Source organism: Xenopus laevis, chromosome 8L (assembly GCF_017654675.1).
Source record: "Xenopus laevis strain J_2021 chromosome 8L, Xenopus_laevis_v10.1, whole genome shotgun sequence".
NCBI classification, from domain to species: domain Eukaryota; kingdom Metazoa; phylum Chordata; class Amphibia; order Anura; family Pipidae; genus Xenopus; species Xenopus laevis.
Window position 1 is genome coordinate 72598788 of NC_054385.1, and position 21728 is coordinate 72620515.

Genomic DNA, 21728 nt, shown 5'->3' on the forward strand with positions numbered 1-21728 from the left:
TGGACCCTCCTGTTTCTAGACTGTCTAGGAATACTACCATTCCTGTAGCTGACGCTGCAGCGTTTAAGGACCCTATTGATAAACGTCTTGAAGGCTTTTGTAAATCTACCTTCACTGCGACGGGTACTGCTTTTCGTCCTATTTTCGCTATCGCCTGGGTTGCTAAGGCAATGGAAGTTTGGGTTGAACAAGCGGCCCAGTCGATAGGTTCCGAAGACCCAACGACAGACAATCTCCTCTCACAGATTGCTGATGCGACTACCTACATCTGCGATGCAGCCCTTGATGCAGCGAAAATGGTGGCCCAAGCCTCAGCCCAATCTATTGCTACCCGTCTGTTCCTTTGGCTGAAAACTTGGTCGGCAGACCTAACTTCTAAGAGATCCTTGGTCAGCCTCCCCTTCCAAGGTAAACTTCTATTTGGGGCAGAACTGGACAAGATTATCTCTCAGGCTACAGGCAGTAAGAGTACACTACTCCCTCAGACCAGAACCAGGAGAACAACTTTTAAGAGACGTCCCTTTTTTCGCCAGACTCAAGGGCACAAGACTCACACGGAAAAGACCAACTCCAACTTTCGTTCCCGTTTCCAGAACAAGCAACGTCCCAGTGGCTTGCCCTCGCGCGGTCCATCCAAGCCCTCTCAGGATAAGCCCAGCACAGCCTGAAGGGGTGCCCACCCCCGAAGAGATCCCTGTGGGCGGACGCCTCAAATCCTTTCGGGAGGTGTGGTCAAACAAAGTAAAGGACCGCTGGGTACTACAAGTGGTATCGCAAGGCCTTCTTATAGAATTCACCCAACCCCCACCCCAACGATTCTTCATATCCCGTCTTCCCACACACCCGTACAACCGGGCACAGTTTCTTTCGGTGGTTCACGATCTCGCAGCAGCGGGAACTATCCAACCCGTTCCAGCTGCTTACAAGGGAAAGGGGTACTATTCCAATCTCTTCACTGTACCCAAGAAGGACGGTTCTCTACGACCAGTACTAGTCTCTCAATCCGTTTGTCAGACACTGTCACTTCAAGATGGAGTCCATTCAATCAGTTCTCAACTCCATGGAGCTGAACGAATTCATGACAGTGATAGACGTCAAGGATGCATACCTCCACATCCCAATCCACCCATCCCATCACCGGTTCCTCAGATTTTTTGTAGACGGGCAACACTGGCAGTTTGTCGCCCTACCCTTTGGTCTATCGTCCGCCCCTCGCACCTTCACCAAGGTGATGGCAGCTACATTGGAAACCCTTCGCATCACAGGGATCTCGGTCATCCCCTATTTGGACGATCTTCTCATAAAAGGCCCATCGGCGGAAGTCGCCTCCAGCCACACCTCTCTTGTTCTCAAGACCCTAACGGATTTCGGCTGGCTCATCAACCACGACAAGTCTCACCTTCTGCCGTCACAAAGGGTGGAATATCTCGGCCTCATCATCGACTCCAGGACGGGGAGAACCTTCCTCCCGGAAGTCAAGAGCTCGACCCTTCGGGCGCGAATTCTGACCCTTCAGTCTGCGTCTTCCATCCCACTGCGGAGAGCCATGCAGACGTTGGGCACGATGGTGGCATCCTTCCCAGCCATTCCATACGAGACCCCTACAACGGACCGTACTGCGCTACCAGCAACTGAATCGACACGACCTGGAGCGCCTCATAGCCCTTCCAGAACCAGTCAGACACTCTCTGGTTTGGTGGCTCCACCCACATCGCACGTCCCTGGGCAAACCCTTCCCCAGTCATCAATGGACAGTACTCACGACAGATGCCAGTCTTTCGGGGTGGGGAGGTGTCCTGGGTCAGAGGACAATTCAGGGTCTCTGGACATCGGAGGAAGCCTCGCTGTCAATCAATCTCCTCGAGCTCCGAGCAATCAGATACTCCTTAGAAGGGCTAGCCCCATTCCTCAGGGGTCACCCGATTCGGATTCAGTCGGACAACGTCACCGCTGTGGCGTACGTCAACCACCAAGGGGGCACGAGAAGCCCAGCTGCCCTGAAAGAAGCAAGTTCCATCCTAAGTGGGCGGAGACTCATGTTCCAGAAATCTCCGCTGTACACATTCCCGGGGTAGACAACTGGATTGCCGACTACCTCAGCAGGGAAACATTAGACCAGGGAGAGTGGAGCCTACATCCCGATGTCTTCCAGTCCATTGTAGACAGGTGGGGCCTTCCAGAGGTAGACCTCATGGCGTCTCGGGACAATCGGAAAGTGCCAAGATTCGTGGCCAGAAGTCTCGACCCACTTGCTCTCGGGGTGGACGCTCTAGTCATCCCATGGACTTTCGCCAAGGTTTACATCTTTCCCCCGCTGGCCTTGCTCCCCAAGGTCATCAAGAAGATAAAGAGAGAAAGAACTCTGACCATTCTGGTCGCTCCCTACTGGCCGCGGAGAGCCTGGTTTGCCGAAGTGGTGAAGCTGGCTCGGGAGGATCCGCTTCGGCTTCCAAGAAGAGTAGATCTTCTCACTCAAGGTCCCGTTGTCCACCCGAATTCACATCTGTGGGCTTTAACGGCTTGGCTCTTGAGACCTTAGTGCTGAAAAGCAAGGGCGCGCCTCCGGATGCCATACCTACCTCCTGGGCGGTTCGGCATCAAGCATCGGCTGAACAGATATGCAGAGCGGCCACTTGGGCTTCCCATCATACTTTCACGCGATTTTACAGGTTACACACACAGGCTTCAGCAGAAGCTGTTTTTGGGAGAAAGGTGCTCCAGACGGTTGTTTCTGAGCACTAGGGGTGTATACAGCGTCCCGCCCTCTGGGATTGCTTTGGGACATCCCCATGGTGCCTGTGTCCCCCAATTAGGCAAGAGAAAGAGAGATTTTTGTACTTACCGTTAAATCTTTTTCTCTTGTCCTATATTGGGGGACACAGGCCTTCCCTCCCTGCTTTTGACACTGTTCATTCTATGTACATAGTTTCTCTACAAATTTTTGGTTATGTTTCTGGTTGTTGAGGGGTATCTTGTGTTCCTCTTCGGTTTTGGGTTGCTTTGCTCCTTCTTCGGTTAAACCTGGAAGTAACAGGAGGAGGCAGGGGATGAAGCCCAGAGCAGGAGGAGGAGTCACAAGTTAACAAGTTAGTGTCCATTCTCCAGCTGCAGGATCTTCATCCCCATGGTGCCTGTGTCCCCCAATATAGGACAAGAGAAAAAGATTTAACGGGAAGTACAAAAATCTCTCTTTTTTGATACCAGGTTAGACCTAAAGAGTATCAAGAAATTAAAATGATTTATTAATAGAAATGAATGCTGAATATTTACCCGGTCTCTGTGCGACACAGGAATCCCCCACCAAGATGCTCCGTAAGTACATTGTTGGTTTTGCTTTAGTGCCTTGTGCTCTCCCTTTTCTCTCCACAGACTATTGAAACACTAATTCTATTCAGACTGAGAATGTCGGACTTCTTGCTTGACTTTATGGCATTTACTTTTTAACAAAGAATTTATTGTGCATGGTATCTTTACAAACAGAAAATCTACACAACATCCTTTTCAGGGTCTAAAATTGGCATTTTTAATGTCCCATTACTTTTTTGTTCTATTGCTTTCCCAGTTTTGTATGGCAAAACATTCATGTAGCAGTGGTTCCTATAGAGCAATATAGGAGAGAGCCTTTGAATGTCATTAAGTAGGCAAGGTGAGAGTGTAATAATGTACCTCCACCCTTTCATTTCTATTATAGAGGTTGTTTACCTTCCAACACTTTTTTTCAGTTGTTTTCAGATTGGTCACCTATTTCTATTTGCGAAAGTTTTTCTATTATTGAAGTTTTTCACCGTTTTATTTGTCTTTCGGAAGCCGCTCTGGGTGGGGGGGGGGGAGTACGCCGACTATGTAAACTGCTCCAAATTGATAGATTAAGTTTGATTATCTTATCTTTGGGTACAGCTGAAGGCAGCCGTTAGAATTGGTACAATAGTTGCTAATATTCCAAAGAAATGTATCGATTAAATGTAGCAACTTGTAACAATTGTTAAAATTAAATGTAACCGTTCAAAATCTGCACCTGGATTACTGGGGTGCTAGAATAAAATACCAGGGACAGGAACATTAAATTTAGACTTCAATTTTGGAAAAATGGTAAAAAATTAAAAGTAATTGACAAAAGTCTTTATTTCTGGTGAACAATCTGAAAATGGAATTGAAAAACTGTGTTTGGAAGGTGAACAACTCCTTTAAGGGTGCAAGGTTGAGGCAGACTATCTCCAACAGTGCAGTACAGAGGCAAAAGCTCCTCCCTCTATAGGAAACCTTGAAACCCTGGAATGATTATTGACAAAAACCCTGCTAATCTGGGTTGGTTCCATGGCACTCCCAGGTATAAATTATCTATTTTTACATTGTCCGCCTTCATCCATATCTCTTTGTCCTAGATGTACCCACCTGGTTGAAGAGTTTACGATTGCACAAATATGCATCGTTGTTTGCTCAGATGAGCTATGAAGAGATGATGACGCTGACCGAGCAGCACCTTGAATGTCAGGTGGGAGGAACATTTTTGTTGGCTGGACTTGGGAACAGTCGAAACTTGCCTTGTTCTATTGTGAAGTGATGGATTCTGGGACTTCACGAATCTGTGCACCACTTCACAATGGAAAGAGGTGAGAGGGGTGGTTGCTTTGCACTGTTGGGTGTGGAACTAAACTCTGCAGTCATTGACTATCATGGTTTCTTTTCAATCTATGGAATCCGGTATGTCTTCAATTTAAAAAAATATATAATTATTTTTGAAAATTCCTATTTTGTGTCTTTACAGATTTATCAGTGTTTATGTACCTTTTTTTACATAGTCCCAACTGAATGAGTTTGTGTCAAAAAGGCGGATTATCTTTTCCCCTTAAGAAGCAATAAACACTGGCTGCACCTGAACTAATTCATCCTTCCCTGACATGCTTTATGCCCTCCAAATCCACTGACCTCTAGACACTGCTAAGGCTTTTGATACAATCCAGAAGTTTTGGTCATATACAGTCAAATGAAAAAGTTTGGAAACCTCTCTCACCCTGCATAATAATTTCAACAAAAAATATACCAGTGGTATGTCTTTCATTTCCCAGGAACATGGGTACTGGGGTGTTTTCTGAACAAAGATTTTTAGTGAAGCAGTATTCAGTTGTATGAAATTAAATCAAATGTGAAAAACTGTCTGTGCAAAAATTTGGGTACCATTGTAATTTTGCTAATTTGAATGCATGTAATTGCTCAATATTGATTACTGGCAACACCTAATTGGTTGGATTAGTTTAAGTCTTTAACTTCATAGACAGGTGTGTCCAATCATGAGAAAAGTTATTAAAGGTGGTTAGTTGCAAGTTGTGCTTCTGTTTGACTCTCCTCTGAAGAGTGACAGCATGGGATCCTCAAAGCAACTCTCAAAAGATCTGAAAACAAAGATTGTTCAGTCTCATGGTTTAGGGGAAGGCAGTTTCAACTGTAAGGAATGTCATCAGGAAATGGAAGGCCACAGGCACAGTTGCTGTAAAACCCAGGTCTGGCAGGCCAAGAAAAATACAGGAGCGGCATATGCGAATGATTGTGAGTGGTTACAGACAACCCAAAGATCACCTCCAAAGACCTGCAAGAACATCTTGCTGCAGATGGTGTATCTGTACATCGTTCTACAATTCAGCGCAATTTGCACAAAGAACATCTGTATGGCAGGGTGATGAGAAAGAAGCCCTTTCTGCACTCACGCCACAAACAGTCGCTTGTTGTATGCAAAAGCTCATTTAGACAAGCCACAATCATTTTGGAACAAAGTGCTTTGGACTGATGGAACAAAAATTATTTGGTCATAACAAAAAGCGCTTTCCATGGTGGAAGAAGAACACTGCATTCCAAGAAAAACACCTGATATCTACTGTCAAATTTGCTGGAGGTTCCATCATGCTGTGGGGTTGTGGGGTTAGTTCAGGGACTGGGGCCCTTGTTAAAGTCGAGGGTCAGATGAATTCAACCCAATATCAACAAATTCTTCAGGATAATGTTCAAGCATCAGTCACAAAGTTGAAGTTAGGCAGAGGTTGGATATTCCAACAAGACAATGACCCTAAACACACTTGGAAATCTACAAAGGCATTTATGCAGAGGGAGAAGTACAATATTCTGCAATGGCCGTCACAGTCCCCTGACTTGAATATCATGAAAAATCTTTGGGATGATTTGAAGCAGACTGTCCATGCTCGGCAGCCATCAAATTTAACTGAACTGGAGAGATTTTGTATGGACCAATGGTCAAAAATACCTCCATCCAGAATCCAGACACTCATCAAAGGCTATAGGAGGTGTCTAGAGGCTGTTACATTTGCAAAATGGGCACAACTAAGTATTCACATAATATCTCTGTTTGGGTGCCCACATTTATGCACCTGTCTAATTTTGTTATGATGCATATTTTCTGTTAATCCAATAAACTTTGTCATGGCTGAAATACTACTGTTTCCATAAGGCATGTTATATATTAAAAGGAAGTTGCTAGATTCAGCCAATGATAAACAAAACTCCAAAGAATTAAGATGGGTTCCCAAACTTTTTCATACAAATGTATGCATCTGGTCACAGATTTGTAAGAGCACTGCATACTCTTGCATAGACTAAGATTCTGGCGATGGAAGTGGCCCCTACCCAGTGCCAGTTGGCTATCTGTATCAGGAAAGCAAGGAAATAGAGGGCTTGTATGGTAGATTTATTGAAAAAAAATATCACTTAATGGCAAAGACATGCTGCAATATTAAGCATATCCTAATCAGGCCGCAAAACTCTCCTGACGGTGGTCTCCAAATTTGGCCAGTACTCCCAAATAAAGATTAATTATAACAAGTCCGTTATTTTCCCTATAGACCCCACCCCACCAGGAACCCCTGAATCTATACTGCAGCTCCAGGTGGAGAACTCCTTTTGATACCTTGGTTTAAACAATTAGACATAAGCCCTGTTGGACACCAAAATTTCTATTTAGCGAAACCGTCCTCTCTCCTTGCCTGGTAAAATTAATATGTTTAAAATAATTTCCATAGGTTTTTCTATGTCTTGCGTAAACTCCCCTCTTCTCCCTAGCAGTTGATAAAATTATCAAGGGATTTTTTATGGTCAGGGGAAGATCCACACTTAAATTTCAGGGTGGGCTTAGTTTAAATGTAGGGATGAGATGGACTCTTCCCTATTTTCTGGACTTGTGATAGTTCAGAGGTTTTGGGGTGCAGTCTTTTTAGAGAAGCTGGCTTTCCCAAACACTTCCTTCCAACAACTTGCATCAGAATACTTCTGTTTTCTTTTCTGAAGAGACACACGCTCAGATTCGGGGAGATTAGTCACCTGGCGACAAATCTCCTCTTCTTTGGGGCAACTAATCTCCCCGAACTGCCTTCCCGCCAGCTAGAATGTAAATCTCCGGCGGGATGGCACTCAGAGCGATTCCTTTCCGAAGCTGCCTGAAGTTTCCTTGTGAGGCAACTTTGGTAAACGAAGCGCTCTAAATGCCATCTCGTCGGCGATTTACATTCTAGCTGGCGGGAAGGCAGTTTGGGGAGATTAGTTGCCCCAAAGAAGAGGAGATTTGTCGCCGGGTGACATCTCCCTGAATCTGAGCGTGTGTCTCTACCCTAAAGAAACCCATCAGACTGGTTTTGCTTCCAATAAGGATTAATTATATCTTCTTTGGATCACTTCTTTGGATCAAGTATAAGGTACTGTTTTGTTTTTACAGAGTAAAAGGAAATCATTTTTAAAACTTTGGATTATTTGGATAAAATGGAGTCTAAAATAGCCTTTCCATAATTCCGTCCTTAATGTTGGCATTATTTTCTAGTAGACTTAAGTTATGAAGATCCAAATTACAGAAAGATCCATTATCTGGAAAACCCCAGGTCCCATAACTGGATTAGCAAATAATTAAAACTTAAATGGCTCTGAAAGTGAAAAATTTATAAAATTGCTCAGAGTACTTTTCTAAGCAGTTTTGTAGCATACATTCATTTTAAGGTTTACGTCTCCTTTAACTTTTTTTTATTGTACCTTGTTTAATATGCAGTTTAAAAAAACATATAAAAAACTCCATAAATGTGTTTGTTGCTACTATTTGTATTTCTTTACAAGATGTATTCATTACCATGCTTATATTAAAAAGTGTTTTCACATATTGATGTGATTGACCCCTTAGTGATTTGACAAACACCCACTTCATTGAATGCTTCTCTGGCCACTGTGAAGCTATTGCTGTCTTCAAATATCTGTAGAATAGGCCACATAATAACGTTCAGTTTCCTTTCTCACTTTCCTGTCCCAAATAGAATGTTACCAAAGGGGCAAGACACAAAATCGCCTTGAGTATACAAAAGCTCCGGGAGAGACCATGTGTCCTCAAATCCTTAGAAAAGGTAAGAAAGTGTTCTTGGCTAGCTTTGTATACACATCTCTCTCTTTCTCTCTCTTTCTATATTTCATTTTATTTATTTTGTATAGGATATTTTAGAAGGCGGAAATGTGCGTAATGCTCTTCAGGAGTTGCAGCAGATTGTCATCACACCCATTAAATACTACCGTCCTAACCAGATGGATGGTACTGGCAGGGAGCAAACTCCCTCACAGAGGCCAAACCAAGATCCAAGCTGTAAAGGATCAGATGAGAATCAACCTCCGCCTGGACTCCCAGCAGATGGTTTCCAGCAACAACAGAGTAGCCCAGCTTGTGATTCTGAGCCAGCAGTACCACCTATAGCAGAGGGAGATCTCCCAGGGCAGCTTACCAGAGTGCTTGGAAAAGGTGAGGAGCAACAGAGCCAAATGTGTTTTAACGAATAGTTTTGGGTCATTGAGGTCAAGTTCTAGATATGTTTGACTCTACTGCTGAGCATTGTTATTCCCAGTGAAATATACTTTTATCTTCTAGTCATCTGTTCTGACACACGTCCATCAAGTTCAACCTTTTAGTTATGTTTTGGTTTTTTTTCGTTTAATCTGCCTAACTGCTAGTTGATCCAGAGGAAGGCAAAGGAAGGCAAAAAAACCCTCTTCAATTTGCCTCAGATGGGGAAAAATTCCTTCCTGACTCCAAAATGGCAATCGGACTAGACCCTGGATCAACTTGTACTATGAGCTCTCCCATAACCCTGTATTCCCTCACTTGCTAAAAAGCAATCCAACCCCTTCTTAAAGCTATCTAATGTATCAGCCTGTACAACTGATTCAGGGAGAGAATTCCACATCTTCACAGCTCTCACTGTAAAAAAACCCCTTCAGAATATTTAGGCGGAACCTCTTTTCTTCTAATCGGAATGGGTGACCTTGTGTCAGCTGGAAAGACCTACTGGTAAATAAAGCATTAGAGAGATTATTATACGATCCCCTTATATATTTATACATAGTCATCATATCACCCCTTCAGGATCTCTTCTCCAGCGTGAACATCCCCAATTTGGCCAGTCTTTCCTCATAGCTAAGATTTTCAATACCTTTTACCATTTTAGTTGCCTTCTCTGTACCCCCTCTAATACAATAATGTCCTGTTTGAGTGATGGAGACCAAAACTGTACGGCATATTCTAGATGGGGCCTTACAAGTGCTCTATACAGTGGAAGAATGACCCCCTCCTCCCCTGACTCTATGACCCTTTTAATGTATCCCGTGATCTATTTTTGGCAAAATCCAAAGAGATCACATCTACTGCCCCCCCCTACTGTCCAGCATCTTACTTATCTTATTATAAACAGCAATCAAATTTGTCTGACGTGACTTATCCTTCATAAAGCCATGCTGATTGCTGCTCATAATGCCATTCATTAGGAATGTGATCCCTTAACAAGCCCACCACAGATGTCAAACTTACTGGCCTATAAATGCCAGGCTGAGATCATAGTCCCTTTTTAAATATTGGAATAACATTAGCTTTTCTCCAATCCATAGGCACCATACCAGATAAAGGGGATTTATTGTTTGAAAAATAACAGTGTACCACTATATTATAAGGAATGTACTTCAAAAAGTAGTGTATAGGGTTTTATTGAAAATTTTTGCAAAAACCTTACTAGTCCCACCAATCTGTTTCACGTCCTGCTGCCTCCTTTCCCAGGCTGTACAGGGGAGCCAGCGGGACTCGGCACACTCACTTAGGATAGGAATCTGCAGTGAAGCTGAAATGATAGAGAACTGAAGCCTGTCTTTTCTTTGTGCTTGCAGGGCACACCCCCAGTCCCCCATTCATCGTTTGAACCACACACAGAGACTGTAGTAGATCTATAGGGAGCTCCAAAAAAGAGACAATTTTTAAAGATAATGTTAATTTTTATCCAAAGAGAAACCAGCACAATATATTACTCATTATTGCCTATGTAACGATTTTCTAAACTGTATGTTTGGGTTTTTTTTTGTCTCTACATAGTTTGTACACAGCTTCTGGTGTCCCGACCAGATGAAGACAACATCTCGTGTTACCTGCAGCTTTTAGAAAAGTGCATTTCACATGAGGTAAGACCATGTCTGTGGGTAGTGCATTTTGATGCTTAAGTATTCATTTTGGGGTTATAGTTTTCCTTTAACAAATACTTTGAAGGTTATCACTACTAAATCATAATGTGCTGTATATTTGATGGAAATACCATTGAACGCTGATCTTTGGGCATCCCTTGTCAATTTACATATGGTGATGATATCAATTTTGACTTCCTAGGGTGTCCAGACTTTTACACAGGCCCCACTATTTAATTTGTTCCCATGTTTTAAATTTTATGAAATAAATTGTAATGTAGCATTAACATTTGCAAATATGTTGTTTTTAAACACACGTATTCCTGTTAAACACTTCAACTGTGCATATAAATGCATAGCTTGATGGGAAAAAAAGATGGTTTCCAAGTGTGTGTATATGTTTATATATAAATCTCATATATATATATATATATATATAGATATAGAGATATATATATATATATATATATATATATATATATATATATATATATATATATATATATATATATAGAGATATATATAGAGATATATATATAGATAGAGATATATATATAGATAGAGATATATATATAGATAGATAGATATATATAGATATATATAGATATATAGATATATATAGATATACATATAAATACATATATACATATATATATTTGAATTCTCTGAAGAACCAGCACTCCCGTATATAAAAATATCATTTTTATTTCTGTTACATTCCAACGTTTCGGTCCCTGTTGGGACCTTTCTCAAGGATCCTTGAGAAAGGTCCCAACAGGGACCGAAACGTTGGAATGTAACTGAAATAAAAACTGATATTTTTATATACGGGAGTGCTGGTTCTTCGGAGAATTCAAATGCATATATTTTAACCGTGCACCCCAGCTGGAGAAGCTATACCAGAGTGCATTGGAGTGCGGATGCTCATTGGAACGTGTTATTTATTTATATATATATATATATTTATATTTATTTATTTTCAAACAAAACACATTTTTATCCGACGTTTCGGTCCCACCTGGGGACCTTTTTCAAGGATATACATACGTGAATTTGGAAACCCTGCATTTATACAATGCTTTCTGTGGGGGGGGGTCTTTAAGGGTAGGACTACACGGACATTTTCGGTGCGAACCAACGCGCTGCGACAAAACGCCGGCGTCAGATCGCATGTGACAGAAATAAGGTAAGTGAATGAATTGTCGGATGAAGTCGCAGCGTTGATCCGACACGACTGTCGGATGTTGCATCTGACATTTCGATCTCTTACCTGATTTCCGTCGCTGGCGTTTTGACGCAGCGCGTCGGATCACGCCGAAAACGTCCGTGTACTCCTATCCTAAGGTGTATTTTTTTCTTGGCTATCAGAGGTCTGCTTAACTATTGCAACCAGACTGAGAATGAGTGAAATTATTTGTAGTGTATTGTGGGATTTCTGCACTTTATCTGATGCATTTCTTTGCTTCCATCAGTTGTGTCTCATGATGTAACTTTTACTTATATTTCCCTAAAATGATCTTAACCCTGTATCTGTTTGTTGCAAAAGGCATTCACAGAAACCCAAAAGAAGAGGCTGATGTCTTGGAAGCAGCAAGTTTTGAAATTACTCCGGACGCTTCCCAGAAAAGCATTGCTGGAAATGCAGGGGTACAGAAAACAAAAGGGGTGCAGGTGGGCAGTGTGTGTGAGTAGGGGCACAGGTAAGAAAAGGTTGCAGATAGGTAATGGGATTTATTAACTTGCACAAAGGTTGCACACTTTGTAAACTCTGGTGCTGGCCTAGTTGCTGTTTAAAAAAAACAATTGGCAGGTGAGCAGTATAGCAATGGAATAGAAAAGTAAAGGAATGTGAATGCAAGGCTTTGAATACGAGAAGGATGACACTCAAGGTCTGTAGTTGTACAGGAAAATAAGAGGTTTTGAGCCCTGTGTTCATTGGACTGTGGAAGAGGAAACAACTCACTTAGAATGTTCAAAAGTTCTGGAATATTTTATGTATGATTATTATCTCTTTAGGCTTGGCCTTTTTTTTTTAACAGAACATATCCAGGGATTATTTACTAACCCTTAATTATCATTATTTTACTGTTCATTTTTTGAGGAATTTATTTTTACAAATAAACTTGTGGAGAGGTGCATGAGCGAAAAACGTTTTCTTTTTCTCCACTGCTAGGCCAGGGATCTGTAACACTGACCTATGAAGAGTCAAGTAATAACAATCGTGGCAAACGCCAAGTTTCCTAAAACTTGAAGAATTTCATGCGGCGACCTCAAATCAATTTGGACTGTAAAACTAATTCTAGAAGCATTTGTCTTTTTTTTTTTTTCCTCCAGCAGGGACAGTCATTCATTTCAGTGAAGAATAATAGCTTTCCTGGTGTAGTACATGTTACAGGTAGCACAAGCTTTATGCTATGTTAGCATAAAAAAATAAAATAAAAGAAGGTACAATATTTTTGGTTCTTTTTGGGGGTTACACTTGTCAGAAAGTCTTCACAGCAGCTGTAGATTCCAAACACTTTTTTATTCAGCTTTGCTCCAAGATGGAAAAATATGAAAAATCACATAATTATGAGTTGACAGTCTGGCACTAAAACCACAGCATCCTACATACAGGCTGGCAACCTGCTAAAGCTGACACCTACTGAAAACTGCTTAAACATCCTTCTAATTCCAACCTATTCACTCGTAGTTTACGGTGTATGTAGTTCACACACAAGTCCAGCCTCCACCAGAGAGAGTGTTGAAACCCATTATCTTACTCCTAGTTACCAGCCTGTGCAAACTATTGAATAGTAGTCAGTAGACAGAACCTGCCTTTACTTTGGGGCTTACCAGTGATATGACCGGAACAATGGGCATACTTTCACAACAGTATACTATACATTGCAATCTCATAAATCCAGAATTTTGATCACTCTAAATTTTCTCATCTAGGCAAGAGATATTGTGTGTGTGTATAGGCTAGGGAACATAGGCAGTGTATTATGATACAGATTAGGGAATGTGGAAAGGTAGTATATAGTAAGCGGTAGTAGCATGTTTGTGTACTCAAGTTGGGTAAAGAGGGCATTGAGCGAATGCTAGAGAAAGTGGATGTGTGTGTGTGTTTGCACTAATACAGGATACTGTGGGACACTGTCTAATATTGTAATAATTTCATTCTGCAGCTGGGCGTTTGCATCCAACTCTCTCCCCTTAGCTGGATCTGTGGGGTCTTCCATAGCTCGGAGAGGACAGCGTCCATTCCAGATGCCTCCTAGGGTAGTGCCACCTTCCCGTATTAATGTTATGAGCCCTGGGTCAATTGGAGGTGTCTCTCCAAGGCATGCACTTACCAGCCCGAGCACTGGAAGCCAGGGTCGGCAGGTGAGAAAAAAAAACTAAAAAATTCCTTGCTTTGATGATCACTTGGCATTAACTAAAAAGATTGCTTTAAAGGATGTTATTTACTATATTAAAACCAAATGAATTCTTATAGTTAGTTGTATTTATCACATTTACTATTAATGGAATGTGCTTTTGTTTCCATAGAACCTGTGGTTTGCCAATCCTGGGGGCAGCAACAGTATGCCATGCCCAAGTCACAGTTCTGTGCAACGCACACATTCATTACCCGTACACACTTCTCCACAGAGTATTTTAAAGTTTCCCCCTGGTAAGATTTACGTGTGTTTTAGTAATTTGACTCCATTGTATTCCAGTGTATTATGGCTGTTGGTATTTGTGACTTCTTAAAGGACCAGTAACATAACTACGGAAAAAAACACCAACACATATTAAACTTAAAAATTGCAAAGTCTTTTTTTTTTTTTTTTTTTTTTTTTTTTTTAGAAATAACTCACCGAATCTCTGCTTGTGCTCCTCTTCAGAAAAGGCAACGATCCATCGTGTGGCACTCAATTTCTCCTCCCTGGCTATCTCCTATAAGAAAGGCAGGGAAGAGAAATCGAGAGACGCACGATGGATCACACAGTAAGTTATTTCTTAATAAAGATTTTGCTATTTTAAAGTTTAATATGTGTTGGTGGTTTTTTTTTCGTAGTATACAAACAAATTTGTTTTAAAAACAATTTTGATGTTACTGATACTTTAAGTGTTTCCTACATTTAAAGTGGTTGTTCACCTTTCAGTTAACTTTTTGTATGATGTAGACGGTGATATTCTGAGACCATTTGTAATTGGTTTTTGTTTGTTATTATCTGTGGATTTTTGTGTTATTTAGCTTTTTATTCAACAGTTTGCCATTTCAGCAGTGTGGTTGCTAGGATCCAAGTTACCCTAGCAACCATGCATTGATTTGAAAAAAAGACTGCAATTTGAATAGGGGAGGGGCTGCAATAGGTTGCAATAACAAAAAATGTGCAGCCTTACGGAACATTTATTTTTTAGACCTCCATTTGAAAGCTGTAAAGAGTTTGAAGGCGGCAGCAAATAATTCAAAAACTATTAAAAATGAAAGGCAAGTGAAAAGTTGCTTAGAATTAGCCATTCTATAACATACTTAAAGTTAACTTAAAGGTGAACCACCCCTTTAATACAATTTAATAAGGTGAAGGTCACCATCTTTTATCTTGTACCAGTTTCCCTGATTGTAAAGCTGGATTTTTTTTAATTCAGTTTCACTGCTATTTGGCATTTGTGCAGCTACTAGGATTCTAGGAACCAGATACTGGTTATAGACCGGTTACACATTTTTTGATTATTCTTTCCTAATACTAATGCCTGCATGACTGATTTCTTCTGTTTCTGCAGATTGCCAGGTGCCTGGGGCTGATTTAGAGATTAACCCCCGGTTGGAGTCCTTGTGTCTGAGTATGACAGAGCATGCTTTAGAAGGTAATACAAAAACCATCTGATTTTATGCAATTGATGTGTAATATACTTTATTTAAGGCATAATAGGATAACCAGGAGGTGTGTAACTGTCAAAACATTCACAGGACAGACACACACAAGCAAATGGGAAAAAATGCTTTTTACTGCCTTTTAGCATTTAGGACAACAGGTTTTTAATGGTAAGTGAGACAGTAGGATTAGGTTTAGAAGTGCCATTGGTAACCTCTTTAGGGTGCCCACCTGCTTGCACTAATCCCGGATATTACCATGTCACTCCCTCAAACACCAGACTGATTTTGCCAATAAATTCCTCAGTGTCAAACCTTTGTGTCCTCTACAACACAGTTGGTTGTTCTTTTCACCAAGTGTCGCTTTCCTCAGTGTCAGGTCACTGTCTTTACAAGTGTAATATGGCTGCAGATCCAGATGTGCATTGTATATAGTAGCAAACTGCCACTTAGTGCTCATTTAATCTTGTGATAAATGTTTAAAGGAGAAGGAAAGGTACAGAGGCATTTTATTGCCAATAGATTAGCTGCAATAGTGCAAGCTAGAATGCTATCTTTATTCTGTAGAATGTTTTACCATACCTGAGTAAAAAGCTCTAAAAACTCTCTGTTTGTTTAGGATAGGAGCTGCAGTATTAACATGGTGTGACATCACTTCCTGCCTGAGTCTCTACCTACTCTGGGCTCAGATTACAGTAGAGAAGGGAGGGGTGGGGGAAGAGGAACAAACTGAGCATGCTCTTGCCCAGGGCAAGGAGGTTTAAGCTGAAGGCAGGAAGTCTGATACAGAAGCCCATGTGTACACAATAGAAGGAAAGAAATGCTGTGTTTCTTTTGACAGGGGACTCAGAGCAACATTACTTTGGGGGTTTACTGGTATATGTAAATACATTTATGTGCTAGGGCTGGGTATTCATTTGTATTATGCACTAGGAACCTTTATAACTTCTGCTTTCTTTGTAACAGAGGGAACAGACAAGACATCGACCATCTGATCTTGTGCCCCCGACACCTTCATAATAAGGCAGAACCGGAGACTCTATCTCACGTCCTCGGCCTGGCAGAGGCAGTAACTGCTATTTCCCATCACACTCTCCATGAGGCTGTCACTACATCTTTCTCCCACCATGTTCTAATACTTGTTTAAGCTATTGTACCCTTTAACTTATCCAAACACACAGAAGCACGGCTAAGCGTTCACATTGAGAAAAGGAGCTTGTTCTCTCTGTATGAGATGACTGAGGCAAAGTTGCATGTGGGAGGATCCCGATCAGACACTATTCTTGTACCTTGTGCTGGTCTCTGTTATAGTAAAGAGCTGTACTGAGGTGAGGAGGAGAGGTCCAATCTCTCAATATGTGCAGTTTGGGGGAAAGCAAAGCGCAATGGAGCCAGAAGCTCGGCTACCACACTAAGCTAGAGGAAAAGAAATGCCACCGTAAAAGGATGTTGAAGGCTGATGCACTCGGAAACAAATGTATGATTGGACAGGACAGGGCTGCTCACAAAAGCATACTGGGCAATGTGAAAGGCATCTTAAAAAGTCAGGAGAGGTTGTTAGGATTTTTTTCTTTGGACGCCACAAAAGACAGGAGTGTTGGATTCCATAACTGCAGCTATGTTGCCAATATAATACCCGCAGGGGCAGTTTGTCCTGCTCATAACACTAATCTTGCAGATGTGTGGGGAAGTGTACCCCTGTATATGTGCCCAACCTCCAACTGTATCCAACCATATCATGCATTTCCACCAGCTAGGCCTGATCAGCCCATAGCCCTCCTTCCTTGCTTACTTGTAGACTAGAGCTTCAGTCCTGGGAGCTGCCCTTGTTGCCACACGCAGAGCGTGGAGGTTAAGAGTTGGGCAGTGCCCGCTGAGACTGCCAGTGACCTCCTTCTCCAGAAGTATTTTCAGAATATCGCTAACTATTTATTTCTAACATAGAAACACAGCTCCTTTTCAAATAGAAAACAAAAATGTTATTTTAGATACATTTTATTATGAATAACTTTTGTTATGACTATGGCTGGTAACCATGAGTTCAAAATTATTAAAAGATAATGTAAAAATGTGACCCTTTGAGTGTTCTTTTGTACCTGGATTTTTGTTCACAAAGCAACTTCCTCTTCAGTCCTGGTTTGTATTGTAATGTAAATCGTTTTTTTAATTGTAATCTCATCATGTTACATTTTAGAAGTGAACACAGATGTGTGTCCTTATGAAGCAAGACAGGCAGTTACATTGCACTTTTATATTCAGCCTGCCTCCGCTCATTTGCCTAGGCCAAAGAATTAAGAAGAACATCACCATTTGGTGGTACTGTATACAGAATTCATATTTGGTGTCGCTGTGCTATCAAGGCTAATGGAAAATAACTGATGAGAAGTAGTTACTCAAGTGCTACTTTATAGAAGGAAATCATTTTACAAGCCAGTGAATTCAGCAGCAGGAGTTTGCTGCCAGGGTGATAAGAGATATTGCAAGTGTCATGGTGTTCTTTCCACCACTTGAGCTTCATTTCACCTACAATGGGCTGGTCAAGAACAGGTCATTCTGTATCAAGTTTGTTTTTGTATAAAACAACTAGCAAAACTGATTCTAGGCTACATGTGAAATACTTGAAATGATGACAGTTTGACGGCGCTGTTGGACCTGGTCCACAAATACACCTGCATACTCTGAAAACCAAAACGCCAATGAGCTACACAAGCTTGCCCTTAGCCTTGTAGCCAGACAATTAGCTTAGTTCCATCTGGGTAAGGAATGTTTTTGGAAGAGATTTTCCCATCTAGGTTCAGAATAAAAATTATACATTTTTAGAAATTTGACAATGTCATGTATTGATTAAAGTCAACATATAGTATCCAAAAATCAGAGGTTTTTTTCATCTTTTCAAAAAATGTATGGGTGAAAAAGTTGGTCTGGCTTTAAAAGATAAAGGGGTATATTTAACTTCACTCTGATAAAGATTGCCACAGTCTGCTAGAGTGAAATTCCGCCACTTCATTAATTTCTATGGGATTTTGAAAGGCGTGTTTATTTAAACTTTCACTTTCGCCCATTGATAAATGCTACGGCATAAGCAGAAACAGGTACTCATAAGGGGCAGGATAACACTTGGAGGCAAAACCCACAGACCCAACGCAACAGAGAAGGATATGCATTAGTGATGTGCGGGTCAGGGTTTCCCTAACCCGCTTCCGGGGTCCTTTTATAGACCCGCCCTGCCGATGATGTCACAAAAGGGGCAGGGCAAGCAGACACAAGACAATAAAACCGGAAGTCGGATGCCTGCATTTAAAGGTGGCGGGCTGGAAGAGCGCAACCCGCTGCCACCCCGCGAGGAGCACTGCGAGGTCGACCCCGACCCGCGGGTATCGGTTCGGCCTGCACATCACTACTATGGATGTTGGGCTAACGTTGAATACTTTATTATCAGTTTGTGCTCAGATCTCCGTAACAAAAGTTTAAATGTGATCTGTGAGGCTGAGCCACACGGGGTGGATTCTTGGTATGCGAAAAACCACAGGCTCTCAAACAGACGTGTAAAATCCAATAATAGTTGAATTAGGTGTAAAGAGGTAGCCTTATGGGTTTTCTGTTCTAAAACTTAATCATAAGCTCGGAGCCTATGATTAAGCGTTTTCTGAATGTACATCTGAGCAATTGATGCTACAATGCTTATAAAGTTAGGTCCATCAATCTTTGGACAGAGAGAACTTTTTTCTAATTTTGGTTCTGTACATTACCACAATGAATTTTAAATGAAACTCAGATGCAGTTGAACTGCAGACATTCATCTTTAATTCAGTGGGTTGAACAAAAAAATTGCATAAAAATGTGAGGAACTAAAGCCTTTTTTTAATACAATCACTTCATTTCAGGGGCTCAAAGTAATTGGACCATTGACTCAAAGGCTATTTCATGGGCAGGTGTGGGCAGTTCCTTTGTTATGTCTATCAATGAAGCAGATAAAAGCCCTTCAGTTGATTTGAGAGGGGGAGGGTTCTTGTATGTGGAAGATTTTGACAACATGCGATCAAATGAGCTCTCCATGCAGGTGAAACAAGCCATTCGAGAACGCACTGCAACACAAAAAGACCTGGACGTCCACAGAAGACAACAGTGGCGGATGATCACAGAATAATTTCCATGAAGAAGAGAAACCCCTTCACAACTGCCAAACAAGTGAACAACACTCTCCAGGAGTTGGTGTATCGATATCCAGGTCTACCATAAGTCATCGTAGTAAAGTACAGAACCTAAATTAGAAAAAAGTTGTCTGTCCAAAGATTTATGGACCTAACTGTATACAGTATATACCCACTGTTTCCTCTTGCCTCCATCTTGTGGGTCATTAAATTGACAAGCCTCCAATACCCAAACTAAGGTAAATCTTCCATACAGCAGTCCTATTTACTGTTGGTCTTATTTTGCTTCAGTTGGAGAAAGTTTCTCCAACCCAGTGTAGGGGTTGTTCACTTTTAAATTAACTCATTGTCTAATTATTTGAGGTTTTTGAGTTATTTAGCTTTTTATTCAGCAGCTCTCCAGTTTGCTATTCAGCAATCTGGTGGCTAGGGTCCAAGTTACCCAAGAAACCATGCATTGATTTGAATAAGAAACTGTTATATGAATAGGAGACAGTCTGAATAGAAAGATGAGTAATACAAAGTAGCAATAGCAATACAGCAATAGCCTTACAGAGCCTTTGTTTTTAGATGGGGTCAGTGACCCCCTCCTGAAAGCTGGAAAGAATCAGAAGAAGAAGGCAAATAATTAGAAAACTCTAAAAAAAAAAAAAATAATGAAGACCAATGGAAAAGTTGCTTAGCATTGGCCATACTATAACATATGAAAAGTTAACTTAAAGGTGAACCAACCCTTCAAGAAAGCCATAGCACAAATCTCAGCCAAAATAGCAAGAAGGGCTTGAGAAATAACAAAAAGCATCAATGACACCTGCCTGTGCATGTTGGTAATGGTAAACAAAATTGTACGGATGGTTTAGGTGAAAGTCAAGTATTCATTTCAAGTTGGCAGAGCAACACACACAACTGTATCTCCCTCAAAGTTCCTTGCTATATTAAAGGGCCATATTGTGCCCTGCTCTAATGCAAATAACATCTCACAGCCTTTTAGGAGACATTTTATATAAACTTCATATTCTGATATATGATTCATCCTTCCTCAAAATATGTAATGATGCAGAAAGAAAAACAGTTTCAAAGCATTAAAGCTGTCATAAGTGCTGCAGAGAGATCTTTACAGGTCAGAAGCTAGGCTGAAATAGGAGTGTCTCTTCAATCTCCCACAGGAAGTGGTCACAACACTGACTAACAGGCTGAACTCTGCAGCAAACGCCTCCCACTTTGCCCTGTGTGTTCCCAGCCTGCACATGCTGCCTCATCATTCACTTATAACAATATAATACACAAAACCCATGAAAATTCTGTACATTATATCCTTATAATGTAATGTTTGTTAACCAAACTAGTTTACACCTAAACAAAGTATTTACATAATTATACACATAGCTAGTTACACAGTTTACTGGCCAGCAATTAACATTAACAAAAAAACCTAAATTCATCCCATCACACTTCCTAACAGATCTGAATGTACCTGCTCCCTCACTTTGGTTCCTATTTCCACTTCTCTGACCATATCTAAGGGGAGATCTTCTTCGTCTACGAAAAAAGGATCTCCTCCAATTACCTTTAGTTTTTTGTCATCTGACAGCTTTTCCATAAGGTCCTCTATTTGATTTCCAAAAAGGTGACCGGGTTGAAATTCCAAATTGCATAATTATTTTTAGATGTAACATCTGCTTCCCAAGGTTTTAACCAGATGGCCCTTCCAGCTGTGGTAGAGAGCCCCATAATTCTTGCTGCCAATCTGAGGTTTTGAACCGAGGCATCGCATAGAAAATCTGTTATCTTAATATCCTGAAGGTAATTCAGAATGTTCTCTCTTGGAACCTTCCCTTCCACATCTTCTAACTGCAGAATCCACGCCCTGAGGGCTCTGGAGACTGAGGTAGAAGCTACTGTACACTGTGCAGCTGCCGCCGAATAAATCCTTCTTAGCGATGTTTCACTTTACGGTCCATATCGTCCTTGGGGCTTGAACCACAGCTATCACCGTTCTCTTGGTGAAACGGGCGACTGCTACATCAACTTTAGACAGCGCTTCCCATTGATCTGTTTCTCTCTGTTCCACAGAATACAAGAGTTTGATTCTTTTATTCAAGACTGGAGCTTTTTCCATTCCATGTTCATTAGCTCCTTCATAAATGGATGTACCGGGAAAGCGCTTCCTTGGGCTTGACATCTAAGTAGGTAAGCACAAAAACGCTTACCCCCCCCCCCATGCGTCCTCACTACTTGTACTTTGGCTCCACGCAACCAGG

General features: G+C 41.3%; 1 protein-coding gene across 2 annotated transcripts in view; it reads left to right on the forward strand.

Annotated features, from left to right (window-relative positions):
- samd4b.L (sterile alpha motif domain containing 4B L homeolog) overlaps positions 1–17390 on the forward strand; it is a 31034-nt gene extending 13644 nt beyond the window's left edge. Inside the window, exons 5-13 of one of the 2 annotated variants that reach the window (XM_018228941.2) lie at positions 4383–4492; positions 8298–8384; positions 8470–8770; positions 10385–10470; positions 12017–12141; positions 13641–13839; positions 14005–14128; positions 15226–15309; positions 16283–17390. In XM_018228941.2, coding sequence (XP_018084430.1) covers positions 4383–4492; positions 8298–8384; positions 8470–8770; positions 10385–10470; positions 12017–12141; positions 13641–13839; positions 14005–14128; positions 15226–15309; positions 16283–16311 — 1145 coding nt within the window. In that variant the 3' untranslated portion in view covers positions 16312–17390. 2 annotated transcript variants of the gene reach the window in all.
- The last annotated feature ends 4338 nt before the right edge of the window (positions 17391–21728 follow it).